Here is a 22,750-nt window from a genome sequence, read left to right on the forward strand (position 1 = left end):
AACAATGGAAACATTTTCCAAATTGAGAAAGCTTCTTATCTTAAAAGTCCACCTCAGCGTCGACCTCAGTTTTCGAGATTGAGTTTTACTGACGCGCTTGAACTACCAAGTCAGATATAATCTGTTTTAAGTCCTCCGTTAAGTTATGTCTTTCGGGTGAAATTTCACACTTTTATAGGAAAGAATTCCACCTTTGGTTATATGAAAGTTTTTTGTTTTCTGTCCGTTTCAAGATAATTTTTGAGGATTTGAGACTTTATTTTATTCGAGTCAAGGGCTAGGCCGGGGACGATCCGCTGGTTTTATAAAAGAACCATATCAAAACTAATTGCAAGTTAATGCATGTTCTAGAATCTAGGATGCCTCTGCTATTAATGTCAAGCAATAAGATGGGATGCTGAAATATACAATATAATATATATACAATCGACATATTTACAATTTATTTTGACGAGCAAGTATATTTTTGAAACCCATAAAATTATTGAAATGCCGCCGAAAAAGGGAAAGAAATTGAAAAAGGTTAAGCAATGGGAAAAGAAATCAGAATTAATATTCGAGGAAGGGACAGATGAAACTGATGTTCTAGAACTTAACTTATATACGGATATAAATGATAACTTCTTTAACGAGGCCAGCCGGGTAAGCATTTATATTTTGATGTTATGAATCTGTATTTTAATTAAATGTTTTTATTACCACATTGTGTTTTAAAGATTGTTCAGTTCTTAATGGAGGCTGAGCGGTTTTTCGAGGCATCCCGTATTAAGCGGTATGCTGATATAATATTTAATTTACACCGTCGTTATGTGGAGGAAGTAAATGACAATGAAGTGCTGCGTCCTCAAATAATTTCTACCGAAAACAAATTGCGTCTGGCACTTGATTTGACCGCAACATCTGAAGAGGCTTTACAAAAACTAAGGGATACCCTTGGCGACGCCTGGAAAGAGTCTGACGCTGCCGCACTTCGAGAACAGTTGGTGCAAGAGAAACTTCAAGAAGTTTTAATAAAATGTGAAGGGCTCGGCGATCGAGACACTGGCAAAACGGATGACGCAGCAGAGTAAGTATAAAACAAGAAAGTTTTCCTTCGGCATACCCTTGTACAGATAAGTTGTTTTTTTAGCTTTGTTTCTTATATATTGAATCCAACACTAGAAAAGAGTTGTTTCGGAAAAGAAAATAGCTATTAAATCGAGCTACACTAATGATCCAATTCAACACGTGAACTTAAAGTGGAGAGTGTACCAATCGTTAGGTTTTATTATTTGACACTTTGAGGAGTGCAAGATCGATTTCCGTCTAATTGCGTGCAAGAATAAATAAACCAATCCTAACGAAGGAGGGGAGAACTACATGATGATTCACACCGTCATTATAAGATGCATTATTTAAGTGCACATCTTAGATTATATAGTATACAAGAGTCGAGATATCCAAGTTGGTTTATTTCGTGAATGCTGTAAAGGTGAGGATAGGAAATTTGTCTCGGTAGTCTGTAAGCTACCTATATTCTTAATAAGCTGTAGTATTTTAATCTAAGACTGTTTGAAAGCTGCTATATTTCAAGCTAAATAAAATGTTTTGTAAATTGCAAGTTGGCTTGACAGAACTATGCTTAACATAAATACAGAAAGCGAAAGTGTGCTTACTTTATATGTACGAGTGGCCGGTTATATATTTGATCGAAGGGGTGACATTTGAGTATTTCTGATTTTAACAGTTGCAATATGTACACGACATTCATGTAAATACCTTTACAGATTATTTGTTGTGTACCCTTGCAGATGCTATCATATTTGTCGTGAAATATGTGTGCTCCTCATATACAGTTGCCATAGGATAGATTGTTCGAAAATTAATTTTTATATGTATTTTTGTTTATCAAGATATCTTTTAGTGTGTACTGTGGTGAAGTTAGTCTAGCAATACAGTTTTGGACCTACGACGACGGCGGTGTTTAGCCAATCCACTAAATAATTTGAGAAGTATTCACGGAGACTCCTGCGAGTTGAGTTAGCACGGCAGATCGGAATCCTCTAGTTCCCTAGCTCTTTCGGATGGGGAGGGGTTCTTTTTGCGATGTCTCGACCCGCATATACAATTTTATTTTAGGTTCCCTTCAGAACCTAAATTTAGGTGCTATACTCCGAGGAAACAAAAATCTGAAACAGGCACAGGCACAACTAACCAAAACAATGTTTCATCAGCGGCATGTATATTCCGTAAACACGTGGCCTAAGATGTAAGCTGTCATGATCTTCAGTGTTGAAAAAATAGCTTAGCAATCCATTTTCAAAAACATTATTTAATGAGTTTTTATCCTTCATTTTTTTTTTTTTGGCGTGCCCAATAAATGCACATTGAGAACTTTTGGAAGTCAGTCAAGTTAATATAGTCGTAGCTCTATTTTATGCTACTTATCTAAACCTTATTTCGTATTAAGTATTTGTCTATAATAAATACAAGGCCTAAGATATATTTAAAATACATGAGCCTCCTTGGTGACCTACAAGTTCATATTAACAGTATTAAAAAGGAGAGGAAGCCAAGTGATTTTTTTTTTTTTTAATTTATCTTTATTCAGGGCAAGCTATGCAACGCGTTGTGAACTGAGGCACACTTTGCATAGAAAGTCGCCGTAAGAGTTCACCATCATCCAAGATTGAACCAAGTTACAATTAAAACAATTAAATACAGTAGTGAATGAGTTTAAACGTAGAACATATTCGTAAATGTTGTGATGTCATATGAGTAAATTTATATAAAGAGAGAGAGCAATGTAAAGTGTCAGTGAGACAGCATCAGACCCTCAGTAACAGCGTAGTTCCAAGAAAAATAATTATGGTGAGATCTGGTCCTTGTGTGTATGCATTGTTTAAAGCGACGCAGACAGAAGGAAAGAGAAGATAGGATCAGAGTTGGCGTATTGCGGTTAAGCAAGTGGATGAAAGCAGCTGGTCATCTATCAGGGCCAGTTGGCCAAGGCATGAAATTGACAGCAGCTATTTCTTGTTTCGCAAGCATGATGATCGTTAATGGTTAGGCAGTCAGATGAGCCAGTGCAAATAATGTTTCGAATAAGTGTTTAACGTTTCAATCGTGCGGTGAGCTACAGCTACATGCAGAAGTAAATTATTTATTTTTGCGCCGAAATTAGAGAGTGGTGTGTTTTACGTAAAAATCATATATTACAATTAGCCGTAAAATTCTATAAAGAAGAGGTCGTCCTTCGGCATTGTTGGACTTAAACTACAAAAGCGAGCAAACGCTGCGCCTTTGATAGTCTACTCTATTGCTTACTCTACGAGATGTTGAGAGTTGCGTGTATAAATTTAATATAAATTTAATTCGAGTAATATTGAACAGAGGCTTAATAATTTAGGATACAGATTTATAACTGTACATTCGATTTGTAGCGATTTATAGTTATTTGCCAAAAAGTTGCTTGAGGTTGCTGCTAAATCTTACATATGTAGCTAGTGGGGTATTATTAACTAGGCAGTGCTAAAAAACGAATTGAAAAATAAATTTGAGGGAATAATATCATCAGCAGAAGCTCAAAGACGTTTGGTAGAACGCCCATAGACGTTTGGGAGAACGGCAGCAGATGTGAGTTGATGGAAATAAAAAAAAAAAGTAAAATTGCAAAAAATATTTAATAGAAGGTATACCAAATTCTAAAGAAAACAAGTCGCTGTTGGTTCTTGGTCATCAAGTCCAGTCCAGTAAATCTGGATCGACAGTTGTTATGAAAGGTTCTGCTGTAGAAAGTTAACCAGATATTTTAACGGGTAGATGATAGCCACATTCTGACTCGGAGGCTTTATTATACTCGTCAAGACTGATAATTATTCAAATGAAAGTCGAGTTTCATTTACTAGATGGGGACATAAGTATTGAAGCAATTCTTTACTGAACCATTTTAAATTAGGGTAACTTGCAAGTGACCAAAAGGGGGACGGCATAATCCTTGTGTAGAAAATAAAATCTACTTTCGAACTATTTAAGGAGCTTAAACTTGCTCGTTAACTTTGGAACATACTATCGATTTTGGAATAAGTTGCAGCAAAAATATATTGGGCAACTGGTACATGCTTATAAATCAATTAGAAATCCTACAATACTCAATTGAGTACATCAGAGATGTAAAGTTTTCAGAGTTGTATAGCTCAGGTAACCCGTTTCCATCTGCAAGGGAGGGCCGTAGGGATCGCTCCGCAGTGGTGTAGATTAGATCAAGTTGGGCTGTTTTACTGGAAGGGATAAATAAACAGGAAAATTTGATGAAGGGTGCGATAGTAGTCCCAGTAGAGCCCGTACCTGCTCTCATCCCAGATATCCAAACTGCCTCAGCTCCGTCAGCTCCTGACCGCAATGGTAGACCTGCGCGTCATCTTGCCCAAAATTGTTAAAAACAATCATGGCTCCTCTTTAGCACCTCGAAACTCCTGTATTTCCTGCAGCCCCATCAGCGCCTACTTTGACGGTTGTTGCCCCTCGTAGGCAAGTTTTTGTATCTCGACTTTCGTCGGACACCACTTCTGAGTCATTGGCAGCCTATATTGCTAGCAAATCTTCTGCTAGCGTGTCAATAACGAAGTTTAATTTCTCCACCCCTCGTGAAATAACATCATTCAAAATAAATGTTTCACATGATATGTTCCCAATCATTTGTGATCCCAAATTTTGACTTCCACACATGATTGTTCACGAGTTCAAGCCTAAAAATCGTAACCGGCCTGACACCCTTCCAGTCCCTTCAATACAGGGTACTATTATGCCTTAGCCTTAGCTTAGCATTTTCAGAAACACGGTTAAATTCAACCACATCTGACTGAGGTTTAATCGAATAATTTTGTTTTGCATAGAAATGATCGGCCGACTCGAGGTGGGGTGTTAATTGCCGTTAAAGCCACTCTCCAGTCTGAACTCTTCTGTTTTAGTACGATTACTGACGCTGAGATTGTCTCAGTTAAGGTGTCTTTCCTACACAGAATATCTATATTACATGCGCCTATGTCCCTCCTTCTTCTGATATTCAAGTTTATATGAAACATACTACTTCGATTTTCCTATTCCTATTTATGGTGTTGGGTGATTTTAATTTACCGAACATCTTAGTCATTATTCACTGTCGAAAATTATCTAGTGCCCTCACAAATGCATGATTTTATAGACTGCATGCTTGATCTTGCGTTGTTTCAAATCAATTCAATTTCTAATAGAACACTTGACCTTGTATTTATAAACGATTACCTTATTTCTAATGTGTCTAGGTCATCCCCGTTATCTCTTCCTGAGGATGTATATTATCCTACTCTAGATATTGCAATGCTCAATTGTAATCGTTTTCTTTTTATATGACTCGGTTAATATAAATACTGATATTAAATTTTTTTTATATCACCCTAAACTCCCTCTTAGATGTGTGTATTTCCAAGTCAATTCCTCCAACTACTTTTTCAAAACCACCTTGGTTTACTCCCAGATTATCACATCTAAAAAATAAAAACCTCGATATTTTACTTTTTAAACTTGACCGAATAGGTTTCCCTCCATTTCTTTTGCTTTGGATTAATTCTTATTTAAAAGATAGGACCCAAAGAGTAATGCTGAGGCTGACTACCTCTAAACAAGTTCACGTTACTTCTGGTGTTCCTCAAGGTAGTCATATTGGACCTTAACTCTACTCTTTTTATAAATGATCTCCACTTTGTTATATCATATGCTCGTGTACTCATGTATGCGTACGATGTGAAACTTTTTCCATCATACACTAATTTCCCACATCATTCTCGTCTACAAGGCGATTTAAACGCTATGCAGCTTTGGTGTTCGGCCATTCAATTGCATCTGAATTGTATCTTTTGACTCTTAATCGTACAACACCTTATCTCCCATCGTTATACAATCAAAAATATTCCTTAGCAACGTATACTAGCAGTTAAGGATCAAGGCGTTATTTTTGATTCTAAAGTTTCCGCAGTGTAACATAAGCCAGGATCGCATTGAATCTGTTCAAAAGCAATTTCTGCCATCCTACTCCAGCAGGCTTCTTCTTCTTAACCTTCCGTCGTTAACCAACCATAGAACAATTTTCGGTGTTGTCCTTCAACATAAGTGGATTAGGGCGTCTTCAATTCTCTGTTCCGGCTAGACAAACCAGAAATTATCGCCCCTTATTCCTATCTACGTACACAACAGACTACGCTATGCACAAATCTACTGACAAAATTAGCTGTGAAAAGGGGCACAGCTGGCCGGACTGGCAATAAAAACACCTCCATCGGTCGGTGATGCTATTTAGAAAATTTAGTTCTTTCACTAGGCTTTTAGCATTTAATTACATTATCTATTGTATAATTATTGAATAATGGGGAAGACACTAGTTTTGTCGACCATTAATAAATAAATAAAATAAAATAAAACGAGAACGGCACGCAGAAGATCTAATACCCTTGCAGACCCAACCTTTTGATAATACTTATAGTGCTTTGCCCGTATCTAAGAAGCACAGGAAAAATAGTTAATGTCGAGTTTGGGCAAGATATCTTGATAAACAAAAAAGATTTTTAATCAAAAACCTCCTATGGTAGATATACGATATAGTAGTCCGAGTTAAACAAGATTTTGCAAAAATGAAGGGAGAATAGTGACATCTTTAAATGCCGTGTTTAATTTTCGACTGATGGTTTCTATGGCATATATATGATATAGTTGCCTATATATGAGGAGTATGTAAAACTAATAATTGACGAGTTTGGTCAATATATCTTTAAAAAGAAAATGTTTTTTCATACAACTTAATTTTCAACCGATCGTTCCTATGGCAGCTATATGATAGTGGTCCATTCTTAATATGGTTTGCCTATATATGCCGAGTTTGACTAAGATATCTTGAAAAACAAAATGTTTTTTCATACAATTAAATTTTCTACCGATCTTACCTGTGGCAACTATCTGAAGACGATTTTGCATGTATATGAGGAGTAAAGTAAAACTAGTAAATGTCGAGTTTGTTCAAGATATCTGAAAAACAGTCTGTTTTTTCATACAACAATTAAATTTTCGATCGATCGTGCCTATTGCAGTTATATGATATAGTGGCTTTTGACATATGTGCTTCGTGCAACAAAAAAAAAACAAGTAAGAGGTTCTAGTCGGGAGCTTCCGATTGGGGGATACCCTGAACCCTCTTATTCCAACACCAAATAAATTAATAAAGAAAAGTTCATGTCAGAGCTCGAATTTGCAACTAACCGCATTACTTACTGTCGACTCTACTCAACAGCCACACCTGCAAAAAAAAATAATACTTTCCCCGGTAGGGCTCGAAATCGCGACAGACTGCACCACTTGCTATGCCTCTACTCAGCAGCCACACCAACAATTAAGTACTTATGATAAAAAAGGAACTTAAATAACATTACAAAAAAAAGATGCAATTACCATGCTGTTAGAATGCGAAGCAGACGCGCATGAATGTGTGTGTGTACATGTATACAGAAATTCTTAAAGCTGCTGCCCCATTCAATTGCGCAGTTGTATATAACTTTGGTTTTTCTTAACCGATCTTTATGAAATTTTCTACAGTATATCTCATTGTACCATATAATATTTGTGTGTTCTGAAAAGTCAATTGCATTTAACTTGTGGTTTAAATTGGTTGGCAATAAAAGTTGGGTTATTAACTTGGTCTATAGCTCTCTAACTTGTGGTTTAAATTGGTTGGCAATAAAAGTTGGGTTATTAACTTGATCTATAGCTCTGGGGTGGTAGCGGGGAGGTGGCGATAGGTATGAAATGAAAGATACTTGAAATATCTATAATATTATAGAAGCAACATATCATGTTTGGTGGCTCTAGCTCTTATTATTTACCCAATTTGCTAAAAAAAAAAAACAGGATGTCGATATCGATATTTTTATCGTTTGCTTGGAAACGGAGTAAGTTATCGATTATCGGAAACAAACTCGATCTGCGCGGGAACTAGGAGCATCTACATCTAAAATTTCAAGTCTCTAGCTCTTATAGGTTCTGAGATCCTTGAGCTCATACATACGGACGGACAGACGGATATGGCTAGATCGACTCGGCTATTGATGCTGATCAAGAATATATATACTTTATGGGGTCGGAGATGCTTCCTTCTGCCTGTTACATACATTAGGATTTTGCACAAATACAATATACCCTTATACCCATTTTTAATGGCTGTGACTCAACTTCGCATCGGTTGTTTTCTGTTTTCTTTCTAATCTTTTTAGCCCAGATCCGATCCAAGTATAAAAAAAATATAACAACTTCAGCTCATGACTCGGTTTGACTAATAGGTCTGGTAATCGCTAACACTAATATTTTCTTGCAGCAGATATGGATGGAACTGCTTTATTGGGACCCGGAAGGGAACCTACACATGATAAGCACGAGCTTGGTATGTTTTGCGTAAATAGTGCGCTTCAAAACCTTCATTCGCAGATATGATCGCTATCATTTTTCGTCTATCCCTCAACAAAAGTTTTATTTCCGTCCGTTATTTTTTGGTCTCCACTTTGTTATTTATACGTCTGTTGTTGCGCCACTTGCCGGACTGCACGTGTGGATTGGCTGCCGACACCGCAGTAGGGTTCTAACTCTTCCTTTTTCCGATGCAACAATCATCAAACTTTTAAGCAGCTGCTGCGTTCTAGCCTAAATGTACTCTGGTGTAACTCTCGTGGGTCTTAAGGTCATGTTAGTGCCACGACTTTCTAAACCTCGTATGCGTGCTTCACAACAATGTTGCCTAATTAAAGGATAAAGAAAGCCGCAGCGGTCGCTCCGCCGTGGTGTTGGCTAAAGTTAGCGGTCGTGATGGGTTCTGGTGGCATCTCTTCTCCATAGCTGAACGATCAAACAAAAACTAAAAGCAATTTTTAATTGTATTCTATTGCTATAAGTCTTTTCCAAACTTTGTAAACGCGGCCTAGCTTTCCTAATTTTTACTGTGGCGGTTCGTACGTCCGCTTCCGATTTTTGTTTTTACTTTCATTAAATTTTGAATTTTAATCGATTTATATTTAAATTTAAAGCATCCTCTATGTCTTTAGTCTAATTATTAATGATTAGCTTAGTTCTAGTTTCTCGACATACCTCCGCTCGACTCCATTTCTCGTTTTTTGAAAAATAGTATTTATATATGTTTTTTAATGTGACAGTTATTCTTTCATATTTATTTCTTTATTGTTGCACTATTGTGACCCTACGTCTTATTCCTCGACCTCCCTTCCCAAGGCGGGATCTAAGGTCCTGGGAGCCAGTAGTGGTGGCGAGTCGCCCAATATGATGTCGAAGGTTTTAGGGACCAGTCGGTCGAAACGAGTCGCTAAATCTTGAGTCGGAATCGTCATTTTCCGTTGCGACCTCGACGAGCTCCTGTTGTGGCCCCAAAGCAACACATCGGAATCGCTACCGACCTCTCACTCCATCAGGTCGCCGCTTCTTTTTCTGGAGTTGTCCATTGCACCTGTAGAGATATTGATAATTGCTGTTCGGAAAATTCGGAAAATTTCATTCCCACCAATAATGCCCATCAGCTCTGTTTTAAATCATTTACTCGACTGACAAATCAACTCGACAATATCAAAATATATTTAAGCAAAAATACTCAATAGCCCTGATATCGTTAGTTAATATTATGTTAGCTCCCCGCCTTGGAAGCTCCTTCCAATATACCAATATTATTGTGGACTCCTGTGGCAACGGACAGATTCTATGTACATTCAGCTTAAGAAACCCCGTCTTGGACTTCATTCTGACACTTTTGGTAGTAGCCATTGTCCAGGGTGCGTTGTCTTCCATTATGAGTTTTCTTGCATCAAGGTTTCCAAGTTTTCCAACGACAAAAAAAACCTATTGGGTATGTGATCAGGAGTGGGTGCTTCCTAGTCAATTGGATAAGATGATAAAGGTTACAACGGTCTCGGATTCGTCCCCACTTCCACCTGCGATAGATCCTCGTAGTTGAGTGCCGTGCTGTTTGCCCTCTTGCCCTCGTCGACTGCAAGTTAGATGGGCGCTTCCCTCGAACGCTAAAATGAATTCGCATTGATTCGGCGAAGTCTAGTTCTGCCTTTCTGTCAGCGGTCCCATTACTTGATTGCCCAAGACAGTTCGAAGCCGAAAGCAGATAATGCTACTTAATACCGCATTGCTAGACTATTTTCTGCAATTGATGATCAAATGATTGATTGATGCCACAAGAAGTCGCATAACGATTGATCCTCGGCATGTACATTGCTCCGATGTGTGTAATTAATTAGTGCATTAATGTCAGTTGGTAGATCGGCTTTTAGCAATTTAGCATTCTTCCTCTACGGCACCTATAAACGTAGCTAAGCACGCGCTGAAGTTTCAAAAGTTGTTCGTAAATTTACATTCCACGATAAAGTGTGTTTAAAAAAGTACCCTTCAACTCTTCAGGTGTTGCTTAGAAGCTTTAGCGCCATTGCGAGTTATCTCAATCATCTACTGAAAGCCTCAAAAAATCTGGGTCCGTCTACGATAAGGTTGCATTGTTTTAGTCCGTTAGACACAATTCTCTGGATACAATAGAAGATTGTTTAACTTTTCTATTTCAGCCACCCGGTTGGTTACGAAAGTCGACATCGGCTTGCATGTGACAACAACCAATAAGGAAGCTACTCTGACGGGAGACACCTTGGACTTGAGATTTACTGGGTGCAGTGAAACCGCTCCGACATTATTAGGCACACGAGCATAAATTACTCCACCGTAAGCTGAAAGAGAACGTGACGAGAATCTGTTACTAAAACTTTGTTATACATCTTGGATAAATTGGTTGTTAGGGCAAACATATGAGCGAAATCTCAAAGATCGGGCTGCAAGGTCGGCCCAACAAGTAGTGTATTGTTCAGTGAGACTCCATTACTAGATTTGGACGATCCCAATTTGGCCTTCAAACTGTCCGGCTTGAGAACAGGATAATGGGGCATAAAGTACAAGTGCCCTTTACCCTTTAATGTCCCTGACCACTAATATTTCCAAATGGCACGGAACTGATTTTTATAGAAGGATCGCGATTCAACTGCTAAAAATCTAATAAGGCCAATCTGGTATATATCCCCTAGTACTATCTTTTGACTCGGATAATATATGTGCTAATTTACTTCGCTGATCATGGCGCAAAAGCAAATACATTATTGGCACGCGTCTGACGCGCGCCTTTCTTTTTTATGATTTTGATGAATGAAATTTGTGTTAAAATAAAAATCTTTAAAATATTAAAATATACCAAATTAAAAAAAAAGGAGCGATTATATATTTATAGTTTTAATAATTTAGGTGATCAGTAACTTGACCTCCATATGAAGGTACTTGCCAAAAGTTGACCCATTCGGCCCAACGGGCTGCTGCAAGTAATAAGGGGTCAACATTCATTCATGAAAATCTTGAACAAGAAGGGCGCGCGTAAGACGCGTGCCAATAATGTATTTTCTTTTGCGCCCATGATCAGCCCATTCACAGACATTTGTATGTGTGTGTCTGTGTGTAGAGGTCGAAAATCAGAAATCCTAAACTCTTGTTAAATTTGCATCCGGGACAGGCAGGCAGGCAAGCAACAGGCACACAAGCGCATAAATGCCTCTAATCATATACAAAATATGCAAGTATGCGTGAATAGCGAGTCCAAAATATTTTAAATGCACACATGGCAACGCTTGGGTACCCTTACCAACGATAGCGAGCTAAAATGCAAAAATTTCGCATCGACGTGGCAAACCCTTTCTCTATTTCATATTAGCCGTACCTTCAAAAGGGTAGAAATGCCTCAGCACTTGAGAAAAATTGAATTTGTGCGCAGTGTGGTTGTAGGTCACATACACACACAAACACATTTAAACGATTCCTAAACATAGAGAGAGCATTGAGAGCTGAGAGCAAGTGCGAGCGAGATAATAGTTAACAGCGTTGCCGTTCTATCGCATAAATCATATGGAAGAGAGTGCGCCAAGCACTTTCCTGTTGAGTAAGCGGTTCAAAAATACATCATATGTATATCTTACTCCCTTACTCGCGATTTTGGACCAGATGCTTCCAATACTTTTTGTGACAACGTTGTTTGTATGTGATGTCCAGTCTATATTATGTTTGGTTAGTGCTGTGATTGGACCCTATCATCTACGCTATCCCAGACATTACGAGGAAAAAATTCATGATAAGGTTTGTTGCATATGGCTCAGCGTAAGCTATTGCAAGCTAACTCGTCGAAAACGTCTTGCTCACAGCCGAGAGACAACTGCGAATTTACTTTGTCTACAAGTACTCTGAGAGCCTTCGAGTAAATACTTGATACGTTTCAGATTAAAAGGCTCATTTATTGTAGATTGATCGGTAATTACCTTGTTCTCATAATTGTGCTTCTTAGTCTTCATGTGTGTCATTCAAGCATTATATATCTCAATATAATTTTTGTTGCGCATAACGGAATTGAATAATTGAATAGCAGCTGCTGCGTTCTAGCCTTAAATGTACTCTGGTGTAACTCTCGTGGGTCTTAAGGCAACCTTAGTGCCACGCCTTTGTATGCCTCGTACCCTCTCTACACAACAATGTAGCCCAATTAGAGGATAGAGAAAGTCAAAGGGGGGTCGTAGTGAAGGCTATGGTTAGTAGTCGATATGGGTACTGGTGTGGCATTGCTTCTACATAGCCGAACGATCAACGAAAAATGATATCCACTGTTTTAAAATGCGTTATTGCTATGCATGATAATGATACTTCGTATTCTCAGGAATGCCCCCTAGCACCCCTAATTTGTACTGTGTCTGTTCTCACGTCCTCAACTTCTGATGTCGTTTCCATAATTACAATATGAATGCTATCCAGCAATATGGTAAAAACATTTATCTTAAACATACTCATCTGCCCTTACTGTTACAATAGTAGGGAGTCAGACTTGCCTCTAAGCTTAAAAATTTATTCGACTTTCTATATAAATTCAAAACAACCTCTCTTCTAATTTGGTTTTAACATTACATATGGCGTTTCTTAACTTCATTAGTATTCATTATTTTCTCTTAATTATTTCTGTTGATGTTATTATTATCTTAACCCATTTCCATTCACAGCAAATCGATAATTAGGCGAAGAAGTATTGAGTTAAGCACAACTAGAGAAAATCCAGTAAGCCAATAAAGGACCACGGACGCTTCTTAAGAATCTAAGATACAACCAAATCTTTGAAGTTAACACATTAAACTATTCTATCATTTACTTATGTTTGTATAAGCGTATCTTACTTTAGAAAAAATGCAAAGAATTCTGGATGAGAAGTTTGCTGTGGGATATGTTCCCAAAGGTTTAAGTGACAAAGATTACTGCAAGCTGGGATAAGTTCTCCTGATCTTAACGTCATACTGTTTAATACGTACGTTTTCTGCAGCATCGGAGTATATATAACCATTGAATTTCACAACACACATTGCGATTGCTGTGGCGGAGACGCGATTGACAAAAGAGTTGGCATCATTATGTACGAAAGCTTCGAGAACAAAAATTAAAAAACAAAATAACAATTTTGGAAATATGCAATGGGTTTGATCAGCTAAAATTCCTGTTGTGACAGCGACAAAGCTATGGGGAAGAGGGAGGGGAGGATCACTTTATCAGCTACAAAATGAAATAGAAGGATTAAGTAAAATTTATAAGCACGCAATGCGCTAGTGTTAGTGGACAAATTTTGAGTTCGCAACCGCAACAACTTGGTGCAAGATACAGAAAGCGAGGTGGATGATGAGTATCAACAAAGCACAGCCACATGTCAAGCTTCGGTCAAGAAAATTGCTAACACGTTGCCCGAGATTAGAATGCCATTTCGGTCAATCAGTTTATTGATCGTGTCTACAAAGTAGTTGAGGCATATCACTGGAACAAGGGCTTGAGAAAAATTCAAAGCCAATGAACCCAAATGCAACACGCAAATGTTTTTATTGCAACGAGTTTGATTCCAAGTTTGCTAAGCTTCTTTCTAATTTTAAGTACGAAGCTGATAAATAGCTAATGCACACATTATTGGGTAAGTACTCTGATGTGTTTTCAAGTGGTCAGAATTACCCTTGAGGGAGGACATATTGTTTCTCAAGCATCTAACGCATAATTGAACCGAAGCGAGATATTGTCACCGCCATGATTGATGAACTCTTGCAAAAAGATATAATCGCAATGTCAACATCTGAATATGCCAGTCCTATTGTACTAATCAAGAACTGCTTCTTGGAGCTGAAAGAAAAACTCTCCAGTTCCCAACATGGAAGAGCGTTTACAAGAAGCCAAACGTTTTAAATGTTTCTCATCGTTAAATTCAAATAGCGGTTATTATCAGGTTGAAATAGCCCCTGATAATCAAAAGTCGTTTATTACCACAGATGGACTTTTTCAATTCAAACGCATGCCATTTGGATTGAAGAACTCGCCAGCTGTGTTCGTAAAGGTGATATGCTACACTATATGGATAACATTCGTATTGGAAGCAACTCATTGGACGATATGCATGAAAAGCTTGCGCGTGGTTACACGTTTTAAAAAAATATGCGGCTTCACACTGAATATCGACAAGTGTGGGTTATATAAGCAGACAATAACATTTTTAGGACATCAGATACATCCAAAAGGTATCAGTCCAGGTGACATAAAGACCAATCTCTATGTTTGCTAAGCCAAGTAACGTGAATAAATTAAGAAAGTTTTTGGGTCTCAGTGGATATTTTCGAAAATTTGTAGCAGGTTATGCTATATCTGAGCCCGTTACTTATGCTACTAAGTAAAAATCAGCAATTAATGTGGAATCAACAACAGAAGGGTGCATTCAACGAATTGAAGCAATGCCCCGTATCTAAACCAGTACTTGCAAGTGATACTTTCATGTCTATGAACTTGAAGCATTAGCAGTGGTCGAATGTTTGAGAGATTTTTTTTTTACTGATTGTAATTTAAGAACATCAATGGAAAAACAGGAGCTTATACCATAAATTGCACGATGATGGTTGCGTTTTCAAGAGTTCGATATCGAACTAATTCACAGCTCAGGCTCTAGAATGGAACAGGTCGATACCTTAAACCGTGCCATCATATGGAGCACGTGAGATGGAAACAACTAGCTTAAAGATATCCAAAACAATCATGGATAAAGCGGATCGATATACAACTTCAAGATGAAAAGATCCAAGACATATTATTCTTGTACTCATCCGTTTCGGCGCTCTCACTGGTACCGTAGACACGCTCTTATTGCCCGAACGCGCCTCTGGAATTCTCTCCGCTTGGCAGATTTTTTCACCTTCCCGAACGTTTGTCATCGCTTGCGGGTCCTCCAACTTTTGCCCCTTTCTGAGTTTTCTCCCTCCCAAGGATCACCTTGTCTTATGAAGCATAGGGTCGCGCCGCTGTCTATCTTCGCAGCATAATAGTCCTCACCGGTCATTGTTGTTGCGATAATACCCTGTTGACTTTGTGGACTTCGCTGGCGTTGCCACCCACTAACTGTCCGGGTAGCGCCTCTATCCTTTTCCCTGAGCCGCATTGCACACAGATTACTGATTACAGATTAATTACCTGGGCAGTCGAATATTCTCCTCTAGTCGAATATTCTCCCATTTGCAAGCAATCGACGACGCTTGACCGGTGTCTCCTGTTGTAAGCCGATCATCCTGTTGACTGCTTTTCCGCGTTGCATCCTACACTCCACTATTGTTGGACGTGGTTACTGAAACTTCTTGGAGTGGTGCTGTGTTTGCAATCTACGTTGTTAACTGTTGCTCACTGTATTTCTGCATTTCTTCCCGTTACGCAAACAAAAACATTTTGGGTTTATTTCACTCCACAATTCTCACTTCGTTTAATTGGTATATTCAATTTCTTCTGTTTATAGACAAGCACAACAAAATTTGTATAATATAATCCTCCTATTCTATATCTTCCATTGTCTATTGCGTCATCCTCGCTAATCAAAAGACACCAACATTTATTTTTCCAGCATAATTGATAAATTTGAATAAATGTTTAGAAATTCATATCGATACCCACATGATCTTAATAAATATGCTTCATATTCCTTATTATTCCTATTAAGTTGATCTTGATTGAACAATATTATTAAAATTGGCATCGCGCACAAGATGCTTTGGTATACGTGTATATGTTTGACATAAACAAAATGTGTCCATGTTTTTATATCGACCAATACAAAAGTATGAACGTATATTATCTTGTTTTTCACATGCTAAATCATCAAATATCATTATCGAGCTATCCTTAGCTTTCTCAGGTTGTATAACACCTTCGTTCATAGAAAACGTGAAATATCACTAGATTTTTTAAGTATTCATATTTTGGTTGAAATAATGATTTTGCGTATAAGTAAATAGTTTTAAATTTTAATCCGTTTGGATTCTCTATTAAGCTGATCATTAGATAGACCTACAATCGACGACGCTTGACCGGTGTCTCCTGTTGTAAGCCGATCATCCTGTTGACTGCTTTTCCGCGTTGCATCCTACACTCCACTATTGTTGGACGTGGTTACTGAAACTTCTTGGAGTGGTGCTGTGTTTGCAATCTACGTTGTTAACTGTTGCTCACTGTATTTCTGCATTTCTTCCCGTTACGCAAATAAAAACATTTTGGGTTTATTTCACTCCACAATTCTCACTTCGTTTAATTGGTATATTCAATTTCTTCTGTTTATAGACAAGCACAACAAAATTTGTATAATATAATCCTCCTATTCTATATCTTCCATTGTCTATTGCGTCATCCTCGCTAATCAAAAGACACCAACATTTATTTTTCCAGCATAATTGATAAATTTGAATGAATGTTTAGAAATTCATATCGATACCCACATGATCTTAATAAATATGCTTCATATTCCTTATTATTCCTATTAAGTTGATCTTGATTGAACAATATTATTACAATTGGCATCGCGCACAAGATTCTTTGGTATACGTGTATATGTTTGACATAAACAAAATGTGTCCATGTTTTTATATCGACCAATACAAAAGTATGAACGTATATTATCTTGTTTTTCACATGCTAAATCATCAAATAACATTATCGAGCTATCCTTAGCTTTCTCAGGTTGTATAACACCTTCGTTCATAGAAAACGTGAAATATCACTAGATTTTTTAAGTATTCATATTTTGGTTGAAATAATGATTTTGCGTATAAGTAAATAGTTTTAAATTTTAATCCGTTTGGACTCTCTATTAAGCTGATCATTAGATAGACCTACAATTAATCCTCTAATGAATTTATCATATCCTGTTCTAAATCTTCCATTCTCTATTGCGTCATCCTTGCTAATCAAAGCGAGCCCATAATTATTTTTCCGGGATAATTGACAAATTTGTAGAAATGTTTCGAAATTCATATCGACACCTACATGATCTTGATAAATGTGGTTTATATTAAGTTGATTTTGATGAAAAATTATTATTTTATTTATTTATTAATAGTTGACAAAACGAGTTTCTTTCTAATTGTTCATTACAATATTTATATATTAAAATTTAATGCTTAAAGCCTAGTTAAATTACACCATAAAGAACACAGTTTTCTAACAGTATCAACGACCGATGGAAACGTTTTATTTGAACGTCCGGTTACCTATTCCCCTTTTCACAGCCAATTTATCAGTGACCCTATTAGAGACGACTACAGCCACTACGCGGCTGTCCTGGCGGACAGTTCGCCTTGGCTTGACAAATAGCCATGGTTTCATGAACTCTCCACTATTAACGTTTTTCACGGGTCTTCTGTACCTACCGTTTTTTCTATCTCATACCTTTACTGATACCTTCCTACTTGAGCTTTAAGCCTGTACCATATGGGTTGGTACTATAACAAGCTTTCTGTTTGGGTCCTTAAACCAAACTTATTTTCTATGTAATATTCTTCATATGCTCTCTGTTCAACAAGACTACGTATAGTTTTCACCCATTTGTCCGATAATTGCGCTTCTCTTAACCGGTGTACGATAGTGCTAGTCAGCATATATCACGAAACATGGCTTAGAGCCTTATCTTTGAACCAGATCGATAGATAGTCCTGCAGGTGCATTGCCCAGCGCGCTACCCTCAGTGGACTTTATAACTTCAAAACAGGTTGGCTAGTCAAAGCAACCTTTAACTGCTCAAATGCAACCTGATATTGATCATTGAATTCAAACTTGGAGTCCTTCCGTAACAAGTCGGATAATGACTTAGCAATAACAGCATAGCCCTCAATAAATTTTCGGAAAAATGATGTAACTCCAAAAAATCGATGAATAGCTTTTTTGTCCCTTGGTATAGGAACATTAGCTACTGCCTCAGTCATTTCGTTAATTAGCCTAATTGAGCTGTCTACTACTTTTGTCTGCAACAACTGGCACTTGGTTCAGTTTATCCGCATTCCATTTTTAGCAGCCATTATGAAAACTTTTAGTTACTAGACTCCCTCGTTTATATTCTTACTTGGAATGATAACGTCATCCATGTATTAAACTGCGTCATAACTCTTAACTAAGTCGCGAAAAAAAGGCATTATCAATCGTCTAAATACTGCTGGTCAGTTTGAAATTCCAAGCGGTACATACAAAAATTCATATTGACCGGTCTAAGTAACAAAGGTAGTGTATTTTTGCAAGTCTGCATTTACTGGGACGTGAAAGAAACCATTGCTTAAATTAGTCGAATGGAAAATTATCTCAAACAATTTTTCGCTAAGCTTCCTATAGTCAAAACAATCATTGCTGCCCATTTTTCTTTGCAACCAAAACCGAATTCTATCAATTTAATCAATTTTAACGTTATTGTTTGATTCAACGAACAAACTGCGTTCCGTTTTTAGTGACCTGCATGTCAATATGTTAAAAGGTTAGATCTTCCCGAAATTGTTCCAAACATAATGTCCTCATCTGGAATAACGAGGAAATCCATCTGCATTTCAATCATGTCAATGGTTACAGGAATGGTAATTCTTGCAAATGCTAGAGCTTGACTTTCCCCCATGCCAGGTAAACGTTTTGAAAAGCCACTTACTCTTAAATTTACATGTTTTAGGAATACGCTTCTGTGAAGTAAACACAAATCGGCACCTGTATCCACAAGACCTTTGAATTTTACATCTACATCCGCACCTTTAAGCTCAAGTCCTGTTGAAGTAAAACTGCTATTAGGCTATTTTCATGTCTTATCGCAATTTTAACTTTGCAGCTTGCGGGAAATCCCCTGGCTGTCCGCACTTAAAGCAATTAATAGAAACTTTTTTGCAGTCTTTTTTAGAATAAGAATCGTCTCCGACCATTAATACAATTATTTCATCCACCTGCATCGTTACAATATTTTAAATATTAAGTTAAAATTTTCAGATCTTAATGCAATAAAATTATCAGTAGCTTATTTCTAACATCCAAAATACAACTGCATGCGTTTATCGGATAATATTTATATAGCTTTTAAGTGTTAATTCAGATAAATCGAACAGATTCTGTTTCTGCTAACCTCGACTTTCTCTCGTTGATTTTCCGCGGTGTCGACTATCGAACGCTTCTCCCGTCTTTAACACTAATTTGCTTTAACTCACAGCTCCGCGGTGCATAAACCTTCGTCGTTTCTGCCGTTTGCGCTGGAGTTATTTCGCATTCATTATCCGTTCGGAGAGAAAAAGAGGGTTTTGATTGAATTGCCTTTTGCAACGATTAAGAAAATAAATAAAAAGACAGCCACGTCAAGACTCGAACCAAAATTAGACTTAATATTTTATTTGGTTGAAAAGTGAACCAGGGAAGTTTTGAAGAATCAATTGATAAAGCAAGGAATAGTAGTTTCCTTTGCGAAAGTAACGGCGGTATAATTGGTAGCTGATGAATGCGAAATGAGACGATTCTAATTGAATGTTGCAACCCCTAAAATAGGATGATATACATCCTCAGGCAGATTTAATGGAGGTAGTCGTTGACAAATAAAAGATCAAGAGTTTTATTTAAATTATTAGAAAATGAATTGATTTGAAACAAACAAGGGTATCCAATCTATGAAGTAGTGCTGGTCTGAGGGTACTAGTTAAATTTTATCAGTGATTAATGACCGATGTTTGCTAAATTAAAATCACTAAACACTATAAACAGCATCAGTAGGCGGTGTAAAACAGAAAGTTTCTGACTGGAAAGTCGATTAAAAAGATTTTTAAGCTTTGAAATGAGCCTTTGACATTCTGAAAATGAATGTAAAATTGGTTGGAAGACGAAGTATGGGAAGGGTGATAAGGAAAGGCTGGTTTCGCTTTTTTTTGCTTAAACTCGTGAAGTGTTGGATCACAAATGATTAAGAACAGATCCTGTAAAGCATTAATTTTGATGCTATATAAAAGGGGTGAAGAAATTAAATTTGGTTATTCACACGCCTATTGAATGTTTGCTAGCAATATACGCTGCTAATGACTCACAAGTGGTGTCAGACAAAATTTGAGACACAAAAACTTGCATACGATTTTTTTGAGGTTTTTGGACACACGGACACACGGGCATCTACAAAAATTAGGGCTCTAATCGTCGATTGGGTGGAGACTCGAATTTATATTTAATAAGCAGCTGAAAACTCGAGAGCTGCAAAATCAAGAACCTACTTGAAAGTGCACAAAAAGAGATCAGCGAATCGCTCAAATCGCTAAAACAAAATAATCAAAACTGACTATACCAATACGGAAATACGCCGCCTTCAATAAGTGCAATAATTAACACTTACGCTGCAGATGTGCGTAGTGTTTGCCTAGTCCCTGTGGCTCACCGTTTGTCTTGTACTGCCCTAGCCGTTGAGCCGGCTAAAGATATCTACCGGAGTATAGAAGACTTCAGGGGTCGTGCCCTTGTGGTCTGAACTGCTTAAGCTCCTCGGATGGGGGTTGGATTTTTTCCTTGTCACACAATATATATATAAAAACTGTGAAATTGATTATAATAAATTCCTTATTTCATTGCAAGTCAAACCGTGATTTGATATCATTGTCAATTGATTATAGCAAAAGAGCAAAGAGAGCTTTCGTACCGTAGCGGTTGCGCAGGACGGCATCAAGTAAGAGCTTGTAGGTCTCACCCTTCAAGTTACGTGTACGTGTTCATCTCACTGAATCCGTGGCTCTTCCAGATAAAACAAGTAAGAGGTTCTAGTCGGGAGCTCCCGACTAGGGGATGCCCTGAACCCTCTTCTCCCAACATGGGACCGAATAAACCGAATACTACAGAATAAGTCTCAAATATAGATTTAGCGACAGTGTTTTTTATTTGGGATCGGAGTGGCAACTAGGTATTTTGCTAAATCACTAATCATTGCAACTGCATACTTCTCTGATCTTGGTAATGGACCTATAGTGTCAACAATTACCCTGTCGAAATCGTTTGTTGGTGTCTTAGTGTGCTTTGTTGTTTAACTTTTTGACATTTCGGACAGTTAGGTACCTACTTTGTTATATTTTTCCAATGTCATATTTTTCCAATAGTAACGTCTTTATATTTTTGATATCGTTTTTGAAATGCCTGTGTGACCACCATGAATAGGATCATCGTGGAATGTAGACATTATTGCTTCTTTTTCTGTTTCTTTATTTATTTGGGTTACCGGCTTGAGTAGCGCTACCCTTAAGTTCTTTAAATATATATTGTCCATATTTTTGAAAGTATCTATTGAAGTGTTTTCAAAGATTTTTGCGCTCGGTACCACTTTGAGTTGGCTGATTCCTAATATACCGCCTCCTTTTTCAAGCCTTTGGAAAAATTGACCTAAGTCGATAGTTCCGTTAGTATAAAGGTCGCTAATCTTAATTCTTGCAACAACCTTTTTACCAGGTTTTTAAATATATAGCGTATTTGTTATGTGCAATGTCACTAATTTTCGCATATCGTCGTTTTTAATGATGTCGTATACGTTGGGCTTAGAATCTTTATCAAGATTTTGCCTTAGCAAACTTTCTTGTTCTTTTCGTGCGCAGGATATGTTTTGTCTATATTGTAGTCTTGTAGTGACTTTCAAAACATTTTTATTAGTACTTTTTAATTCTTGGATGGTTATTCTTGATAATGCATCTGCAATGAAAATATTTTCTACCTTAAGGTGTTCTACAGTAAAGTCATACTCTTCTAAATCTAGTCTCTTTGTCGTTAATTACGAAGTTGGATTTACCGTTGAAAGCAGATATGTCAATAGTCTATGGTCTGTTTTAATTGTGAAATATTGGCCATATACGTATGGTCGAAAATGCGTTATTGACCAGTGGATTACTGCCAACTCTTGATCGGTTGTACTTTTATTGCATTCTCCTTTTGTAAATGAACGAGAAGCATATGCTACGGGCAATTGTTTATTTCCATACGTTTGAGTCAAAGCTGCTCCGCAGGCCAGTTTACTGGCATCTGTTATGATGCAAAATTCTTTGCTAAGATCTGGGTATTTTAGTAAAGTAGGCTTCATAAGAGCCTTTTTACACATTCGAAAGCTTTTTGGCATTCATCGGACCACTCAAACTTGACAGTCTTTTTATATAATCTTGTTACGTGACGTGAATAATATGCAAGGTTTTTATAAAACGTCTCTAATATTTGCATAATGCATCGAATCTTCGAGCGCTATCAGCGTCCAAAATACAAAATAACTTGATCAGTACACTTATGTTCTAGAAAAGTCACTCCGTGCATGAAAAATGAA

The 22,750-nt window shown here is 37.4% G+C and overlaps 1 protein-coding gene across 3 annotated transcripts in view; it reads left to right on the forward strand.

Annotated features, from left to right (window-relative positions):
* The first annotated feature begins 403 nt into the window (after positions 1-403).
* ORY (Occludin-Related Y) overlaps positions 404-22,750 on the forward strand; it is a 232,894-nt gene continuing 210,547 nt past the window's right edge. The window contains exons 1-3 of one of the 3 annotated variants that reach the window (XM_032433352.2): positions 417-642; positions 717-1,066; positions 13,137-13,275. In XM_032433352.2, coding sequence (XP_032289243.1) covers positions 490-642; positions 717-1,066; positions 13,137-13,203 — 570 coding nt within the window. In that variant the 5' untranslated portion in view covers positions 417-489 and the 3' untranslated portion in view covers positions 13,204-13,275. Of the gene's footprint in view, positions 643-716; positions 1,067-1,129; positions 1,629-13,136; positions 13,276-22,750 lie in introns of those variants that run through there. The other 2 variants (XM_015168137.3, XM_070210994.1) reach the window with 2 other exon arrangements.

This window comes from Drosophila virilis, unplaced genomic scaffold (genome assembly GCF_030788295.1).
Source record: "Drosophila virilis strain 15010-1051.87 unplaced genomic scaffold, Dvir_AGI_RSII-ME tig00001701, whole genome shotgun sequence".
Lineage (NCBI taxonomy): Eukaryota > Metazoa > Arthropoda > Insecta > Diptera > Drosophilidae > Drosophila > Drosophila virilis.